This window comes from Condylostylus longicornis, unplaced genomic scaffold (assembly GCF_029603195.1).
Source record: "Condylostylus longicornis isolate FDR11 unplaced genomic scaffold, ASM2960319v2 ptg000028l, whole genome shotgun sequence".
NCBI classification, from domain to species: Eukaryota; Metazoa; Arthropoda; class Insecta; order Diptera; family Dolichopodidae; genus Condylostylus; species Condylostylus longicornis.
Genome location: NW_026577997.1, coordinates 2,721,131 through 2,730,808, shown reverse-complemented (window position 1 = coordinate 2,730,808; position 9,678 = coordinate 2,721,131). Strand labels below are relative to the sequence as shown.

The window sequence follows — 9,678 nt, the reverse complement described above, 5'->3', positions numbered from 1 at the left end:
TATACCATTCAAACAGATCTGACACAATCGGCTTAACGTTAAATTCATAAAGTAGCAAAAGAAAAATCAACCAAATGAAAATCAACTCAACAAAAATGATAGTAAAAAGAAATGTAAACGCTTTTTTTTAATGCTGTTTTGGTTTTTTTTAACAAGCGTTAAAGTCATCAATGTTTTAAGTAAACAGTTCAGTTTGGATTCTTGAAAGTTGAACAACACTTTAAAATACGCTTTGCAATCCATTAAAATAACCTTTTTTTTTTGTAAAATATCCGGTTACGAGCGCTTACTATTTATTTTAGAATTCGAATATAAAACAAAAAAAAAATTACTAAAATAGTAAAAAGAAAAAACATTGAAAAAAATGTTAAAAAAATTTAAAAAATTTACCGTTATACTCTTATTTTTTTACTTAAGTGCTGAATATGTTGACTCGGCAGTATCAACACGAAGACGTGGTCCACCACTTAGAAAACAAGCAAATCTACCAGCAAATGAAATAGATCCAAATGTTAGTCCAAATTTATCCGCACACCATCAAAATACAGTTGCACCAAGTTTAACACCAACTGTTGGTGTAACAGAATTAGTTAGTACATCAAATGGACAACAACAAGCACCAAGCGTTGATAGTAATAGTGTTGTACAAAATATTGCTGATGGTTTAGATTTAACAACTTTAAGACCATTTAATGAAGTAAATGTTAATAATACTGTATTAGATCCTGTTGAAGGATTAACATCATCATCATCATCATCCTCGTCATCATCGTCATCATCATCATCAGCGTCGTCGCCATCAAAACCATCACAACCAACAAATGTTGATGATCCAAATCCAATAAGTAAATTTTGTAAATGTACGGATACATTATGTAATTGTTGTCGTGATTTTTCATTACCATTGGTACCGGTTAGAGGACCTGGTTGTGCAAAAATACATTATTTAGGTAATGAAAGAATGTCAGTACAAATTAAATATGGTGATATTGTATTAGCACAAAGGACCATAAATGGTTAGTAGCATTTTATATTTTCACATAATTTTTTCATTTTCTTGTATTTTACAATTTATTGGGGGCGATTTCAATAAATATGGAAGTATTCAGTGTTTTATATAAGCAAGATTTATAAAATTATTATAAATTAAAGTTTTTTTTTAGTTTGATTAAATCAATAATTAATTTGCTCACATTAATGTAAAATAATGTATATATGTAATTGAGTTAATTCACAATAGAGAATTTCTCTTTTACTAGGAAATCATCGTGTGCCAAATACTGAAAATAATGCAAGAGTATTAAAGTAGTTCAAGTAAATAAGAGAAAATACACGATGACAATTGTTTAATTGTTAAATTATGAAAGTAATTGCAATTCAGTTGAAATAAATAAGATTAAGATAAAATATAGATTAACATTCATATACGCAATTTTATAATTATAGTTGAGTTGACGAAATATTTAGTTGTGATAAAATTTGTTGAAATTGATTAGAATTATAGTTATAATCCGAAAAGTATACAAAGTAATTGTTAATCAATTTCGAAACAACATAAATGAAATACAATTATCTTCATTATTACATATATGGATTACATAAATACGAGTACAGTAAAAGAGTTACAGTGAAACTTGAAAAATCGAACATTCCATTTTTATAGAACATCAAAGAAATATCAGAAATTCTTGCTTTTTATTGCAGTAACACAAAAAAAATGTATTATAAAATTTAATCATTATAAAATGGTATATATTTGCTCTCCATTTTTCAATCATTTGACAATTATCCACAATATCTTTCCAGTTACATGATTTTCATTATTCAATACATACTTACATAAACATTCATATACTTTAAGTGGATATTTTTTTGGATTTTCGTATAGTTTATTTCAATAATTAACTTTCGGGTTAATTCGTTTTTATTCGTAAATTTAAACACTACTCACAAATCTAAATAACTACCCTAATTTTATTATTGTTAAGAAAAAAAATGTACGAAAAACTTAAGAATTTAAAAACAATTAAATTTCAAATCAAGATAAACTTTGGTAGTTATCATATTCACTCGGAAAATTTCGTTTCTGTCAAAAATACTTAGAATTTACTGTTTACGTATTTTTCATTGTTATTTTATGCCTGTTCATTTTTATGATGATATTTTGCAAATTGTGATTTTTTTTAACATAATTTTTTGAATGAAAGTTGAAAATTAATTTTCATTTCGAAATAAACGTGTTGTTAAAAATATAAAATTATTGTTAATTTTTACTTTCACAAAATTTTAATCTTTATAGAAATATTTTTATGTGAAGTTGTCATTTACTCCGAAATTCCAATCAAATTATGTAGTTTTATTAAAAACACAAAAAAGGGAAGTAGATTTTTTTGTTTTTGTTCAAAAGGACGGAAACTAAAGTACACTGTTTTTTTTTTTGTTACAAGCGACCTCAAAAGCGTTTTTCTGTTTTTCTTTTAATAAAATAACAATCATTGTTACATGACTTTGAAAATTTTTAATAATTAATTGAAATAGACGGCAAGTAACACTAAATAATATCTTAAAAATTTGTAAAAATAATTTACAAATTGGTATTTAATTTCAAATCAAATGAAATAGTTTGGTTCTTAACACTCCATTTGTATTCCGGTAATTATTTTTAAAAGATACTTAAAAATTTTTTAAACAAATATTTTCCCTTTCATGCAGACCAACTTAATGTTTAAATTTTTAAGTGAATGTATTCGATTACTATATAAATTAAGAATGTTATGCTTGTTTTAAATTCACAATAATCATAATTTTGTAACATTTCTCTTTGTCTATAAGTTGATAAAACATTAATTAAATTGAAAGTAAAATTTTTAATATAAATTCAATTTAATTTAGTTCTTTGGAATATAGTATTTGATTAGCCCCCAATATACAAGTAAATTTTCTAACAAAATATAATTTTAATAAGTTATTAAATTTCATTTCAATTAATTTATCTTTTATTTATAATATAAATAGGTAAAAAAGCACCACCAGTTTGTGTTGGTTTACCGGGTGGATTTACAAAGTTTTGTGCTAGAATATATGGTTTAGCTAAAGAAAAATCTGGTTTTAAATCATGTTTAAGTTTAGAATTAAGAGCTGAAGATGAATTAGAAGCACAATTACGTGTATCATGTTTTCGTTTTAATAATAAAGGTTTAACTGTTACTGAAGCTGAACCAGTACCACAAATTGAAAATGAAAAAGATGATGAAGATGATGATGATATTTTTGGACTCGGTGGTAAGTATAAAATTATTAAAATTTTTAAATGATTTTTAGTATTTTATAAAGGAGGGGCGAGGTCTTGTTGGAGAGAGCTCGCTCGTACAGGGTAGCCAAAGCGCCATTGCCTTGTAGAAATGTGAAGAAGACGATGGATCTCAGCACACTGGTTCGGGTAGGGGAGAGACTGCCGTTAAAGAAAAATGACCAAGAAGTTGAAGTCATTATAACGAATGTCTGTCAGGGATGTCAGGATATCGCGTGGAATATGTTCTTTGTATCTATCCGTATCTCGATATTGAAGCGAAAGCGCATATTGGAGTCCTTCTTTTACGATGGCATAGAGGGCCTGTCGACGGAGTCTTTGGCGCGGTTCTTTCTTCCAAGAAAGTTGATTCTTATTGACCCCCTCTTATTACTACTACTAGAATCAAATAATTCATTCAAGTACCAATCAAATAAACTTAAATCCTAGTTAATTGAAATGCACACAATTACTTTCATTTTATTTTTTCAAATGTCAATGTTTATAACAAAACAAACTTTTAACTTAAGATTAAAATTTTATCAATCTATATTGGCAATACTTCGATTTTCGATTAAATTCCATTCTATAGCATACAATATATATGCACATACATACCTACCTCATTTGAATGCTAGAAATAAAAAATTATAATCTGCTTTTTGAAAAGAATTAGATACGTTCAAATAAAAATCCATTTAATTGAGTGGACAAAAAAAAAGTAAAACTTTCACCAAAAAATTCAAACTTGCCATTAATTTTGATTTTGTATGTTTTTCAGTTTCTTTTTTCTAATTTTTCTTTTATTATTATTTTTTTGATTTGACCAAAAATATCAACCAAGCGTATAGTTGTACATAACTTGTACCAAATTTTTGTTGCCCAAAAACAATATAAAAACTTAACTTACAGTTTTAGAATACAAGCTCCATTTAAAATAAAAAGAAAGAAAGACAAAAAAATCGCGTGTCATATTCATTAACATATTCGGCTGGTCACTAACAAAAATGTTGAACAACATGTCATCCAATAAAAATTTGTTTTGTTCTGCATTTTAACGTTAGGGTTTTGAAATCAAGTATGTACGAAGTTTGTCATATTGTTTAAATCATGTTAATTTTTTTTTGTTATAATTTCACTTTAAAAAACAAAACAAGAAATTTGGTATAAAAAACTATAAGTGTGTATGTTCATTTTCCTTTTATGATAAAATGTTATTTTAATAAATTATTTTAATTTTAATAATTATGTAAACAATAACATGCAATAAATTAACACCTGGTATAACAATGAAAATGTAAAAGTTTGAATGCGTTACGGTTGCAGTATGTGCTATTTTGTGAGCTGGAAATAGAGTAATAAAATTATAAATTAAACTCACATACTTAACTCAAGACTGTTTGTCTAACATTGTTTCCAAAATCAAAATTAAGATGCCCTTCTACTCAATTCACAATATTAAAACATTGTTTTTCCTAAAAATTAAATATTTGAATTAAAAATTAAATGTTAATGCATTTAAGCGCATCTTTTGCAAAACAAATGCAGAACAATATTAATTAAATGCATATGTACACACATTACAATTTTCCAAAAACATGTCATGATTTTGCATCATTCAAATTACGCAGTATGTTTTTTTGAAGTTAAACATCCAAATAAAATGTTATCAAATGTTGTGGTTAAATTTAGTACCGCAAACATTTTTTTTCTTTTATTTTAGTACAAAATTTTGGCTTTAAAATAATTTCTAATAAGGCAAATTTTATTGATTACCAGATCAGAGGCAGATCCAAAAAATTCTTATATTTTTCAATGCAATGCAATGTCATTATTAATTACAGAGTTGGGCAGTAGGTGTTTTCTGAAAAAAATTTATATTAGTTTACATTACATTAATTTCATTACAAAATTAGTAAATGAATTGCTTTTAATATACCCTTTTTATTTAATAATTTAATGCATAGCACGTGTAAAGTAAAAGTTTAATTATATTTTTTTTAATAACAAAAAATTGGTATAAAATTTTTTTTGGAAACCGCCCAAATTCCTATAACGCAATTGAATTTAAAAGTCCATTACAAAAATGATTTTTGTTTTTGTTTTTGGTGCACAACACCATGCCTTCCTATGTATGGTTGGATATGCATATAAGAAAATAATGATAATAGCGATTAAAATGGCGACAACGATTTTTTTACAACCTGAGAATAACAAGCAAAAAAAATTCACAGTTATTAATAAGTAATAATTTATATTGCACTGTGAATTTTCTACTCTATTTTTTTATATGAAAAAAATAAAAATGTTATTACAAAATAAAAGCATATAATTTTCACTAATTTGCAGATTAAAAAAAGATAAGACACGTACCCTAACGAATACAGAAATTCATTCCGTTTGCAATGAAGTTAAAGCACATCTATCAAATCTGTTATACAAAGCTGCTATTAATACAAAATTATACTATATTCATTTTTTATCACCCAAGCTGCAATTTAAAAATACAATCTCTAATTTAACTGGTTACCGATTACGAATCCCAGCCATAGTTCTTAAATTTTTTATAAGAAATATAATTTATAACAAAAAAAGATTTTAATATTACAGTATTACAGTTTAGCGTTAAAATTCATACGCTCAGTTTTTCAATTTTTGAGAGTAAAATTTTGGAAAAAAAAGTGTGTTAATTGGATTTTCGCACAAATATTTTAACAGTTTGTAGTCGGGAAAATAAACTTACGGAAATAACAAAGGTCACACTTTTCATTTCAGTTTATGTCAAAAAAAAATTATAAATTTTGAAAACGATATGTCATTTTAAACTTACATAAATGCATAATATATGCGTATATATTTATGTGGATTGAATTTAAATTGATTCAAATAGTATTTTAAATACTCATATACGTAATTAATGACTATAAATAAAATACCAACAAAAATATTTATATGTGCGCCTTGTTATATGCACATACGTATGGCAAATAATGCACATAAAACGCTTACATACATAATGTCAAAAGTTAAAAAAAAAAAAACAATTATTTCGATTTTATGAAAAGTAACCTTTTAGTAAATTTTAATAAAAACAGTCAAAAATTATAAAAAAAAATCATTTATGCAACAAACGGATTGAAAGCACACCTGACTGCGTGTGTTATGAATGACGGGGATGTTATTTTTTTGCACTCTTTTTGGGTGCATGAATATTTTATGAATTATTAAGTTTTACTTTGTCACAATAAAATTTTCCAACTTACGACAATTATTCAAAATTAAAATTCGATTATATCATTTACTACGTTTTTTTTTATTTACTTAAACACAGATACATCACACAAGCATGCACACTAAAAAAGTCGATTTATATTCATTAATCGAATTATACAAAAATAAATTGTATGAGGAAATTTATGCAATTATTGTGAATTGATTTTAAAATAATCTGCATACGTATGTAAATATATAAGTGACATAATGACTAAAAAAAATTGCAACCGTTTCATAAATGAAAAAAAATTAAAGATATTTAAAATGACGACTATAAATTCATAAAATTATTTAAATTGCAAATAAGTTGATAATAATTTGCTTAAATAAAAATTGAGCCATTTTAAATTTTGCAATTATAAAATTATTAGGATGCTGCACTTCTGTATTCTCCTCCTTATATGAATAAATGACTGCAAATATAATGGACCATTTAATAAAATTTCTTATTTTGTCACCTTGAGGATCAAAATTAATACAAATAACAACATCAACGAGAAGACTATCTATACAAAATATTCACAAACTAAATCCGAATTGTCGATGCATTTACAAAATTATAAATTAAAAAATAAAACAAACCAAAGATTATTATACTAAATTACTAATCGATTTCCATTATTTTAGGTGGCGATGAAGAAGATGAAGATTCAGGAGATGATTATGAAGATGAAGATACCGATACTGAAGACGATGATGTAATTTCTTAATTCTTCCTTTTAAGAATCTTTGTCTCATTGCTTTATTAACTTTCCAACGTTTTTAATCCAAATTTTATTTTTTAGGATGATGATGATACCGGCGATACTGATTATGATTTTAGATTTATAAGTGACGTTTTTGGATCAGATGAACAAAAGAAAACAAAAAATAATAACAAATCTAAAATAACAATTGTACCAAATACAAATGATTATGATGACGGTGCATCATCAATAGCACAATTTAAAGATATACCAATAAATTCGAATGGACATGAAATAAAACAAATCGATAATAATATTAAAAAGACAACATCTAAAAAAACAAAAACGAAAAGTGGTAAAAAGAAAAAAAATAATGAAGATGAATATGAAAGTATTACAGATGTATTTTTTGCCGTATTAAATAGTATGTTGTATTAAAAATTACTAGTTTAAGTCACACGAAAAAAAATCATAGAATTCATAAATAATTTTTTTTATACGAAAAAAATTTAATATTGAAAAATAAGGGTTTAAAAATTACATAAAAAGAAAGAAAAACGTTAATTTATTTATTTATTGAAAATAATTTTGTACTTTATTTAATTTATTTATAATTTATTTAACTTATTTATTTTAGAAATAGAAATTCATTAAGTGTAAAAATTAAATAAGAATTTCCAGAGCTAAAAAACCAAAATAGAATTAAATAATTATTGTTTTCATTTTGAAATTAAAAAATTTGTTTTTTTAAGATAATCAAAAATTTTTACAATAAAATAGAAAAAATTTTAAATTTTTGTTTCTTTATAAGGGTTTTTATACAATAAAATAAATTTAGAAATAGAATAAATTTATTCGTTGCATTGAATAAATGTGAAATAATATAAAAATTGAATGAATTTGGAATACATTGCTTTAATGTTATCAGAAAAAATAGTTAACAATCGTAATAATATTTTGATAATAAGTTGAAATTTAATAAAACGAATTCAACGAAAAAACAAGTCTAAAATTTTTGTATCATGTATATAAGTTCTCATTTGACAACCTCACTTCAGTACTTAACGCTGGAAATAAGACATCTAAAATTTTCTATAATTTTCTTTAATTCATAATAGTTCAACTTTATTTATTTTATAAAAATTAGTTTGTCATATTCATATACTTATATACATACTCTGTCACTAATATAATAACGAAATTTTTTTTTAAATAGCTATCCATATCACATATTCCCCCATTATTTTATTCAAATCTAAAATTATTTCATGGTTCCACTTTGAACAGAAGTACTCAATTGTCATCTATCGGCCAATTTCCTAAACTTTATTTTATATTTGTTTCATTTTCAAATCTAAATTTATTTTGAAACAGTAGACGACATCGAAACAACCTTATTGATATAAATAATGTCATATTGATCTATAAAATGTCATCTTACATATTTTAAATTCACAATCTGAAATATATCAAAAAGTAATAAGTGAAAATAGTAAGTAACATTTTCATTAAATTGACATAATTCCGATTCACAATATGAAGATTCGCAATATGAAATTAAATATTCTATTAAGAAAATAAATTCAAGTTGTTCTAAAATTTACAATTTAGATCCCATTAAATTTTAAAATAGGTATAACTTCAGTTAATTTCAATTTAATAATTTACATTACATCGCCATTCAACTTCAATCTAACTTTGCACATATGTATATGATTTTTAATAATTTTTCTACTAAACTACAAAAAAAATTAAAACACACAATTGTTTCACCTTACATTCACCATTTGGATTTATCAAAATTCTACCCTTCACAATCTCCTTGCAAAAATTTATTATTTCTCTTTTTAAAAATTTATATTATTTAATTATTTAAATGCATTTTTTCTCATGTTCTTAGAATTTAACCTTCGTTGACAGAAAAGTGTTTCTTTTTCAAATAAGATTTCTCTTAAATTTGGAAAAATTCTTAGAGGAAAAGCAGTTTAAGAAATTTCCGAAAACCTTCGGATTTCGAATTAAATTAAAAGTTTCAATTTTAAAAAAAGTCTTATACAATAGTATGTAATTGTATTACAACAAAATAGAATTGAATTACTACAAATTTTTACTCTCCTGATTCTTCTTTCGTACATATTTTTCATTATAATTTAATTTAGATATATTAAATCAAATGTTAAATTCTTTGTATATATGTGCATACTACATTAGCAAAATGATTTTACTAAAGTTTAATAACCTTTAACAAATCTTATTATATGGCAACACTATACAATGTGTCAATTTAAATAAATAATTTGAAAAATAATAAACAAAAAGTGAAAATATTCAATTTTGATTTTTTTGATATGAAATTGATTGATATAGAAAGAAATATGAATGTATAAATGTGTGTTTCTTATAAATATTCAATATCATATTTATATATAC

The 9,678-nt window shown here is 24.2% G+C and overlaps 1 protein-coding gene across 1 annotated transcript; it reads left to right on the top strand.

Annotated features, from left to right (window-relative positions):
• Positions 1-394: 394 nt before the first annotated feature.
• Positions 395-7,686, top strand: LOC129607780 (uncharacterized; the record flags this gene model as incomplete). The annotated part of the gene is made up of 4 exons (XM_055518955.1): positions 395-1,016; positions 3,016-3,282; positions 7,190-7,260; positions 7,348-7,686. Coding segments are annotated over 4 exons (1,299 nt in total), but the record flags the coding sequence as incomplete, so codon positions are not given.
• Between the last annotated feature and the right edge of the window lie 1,992 nt (positions 7,687-9,678).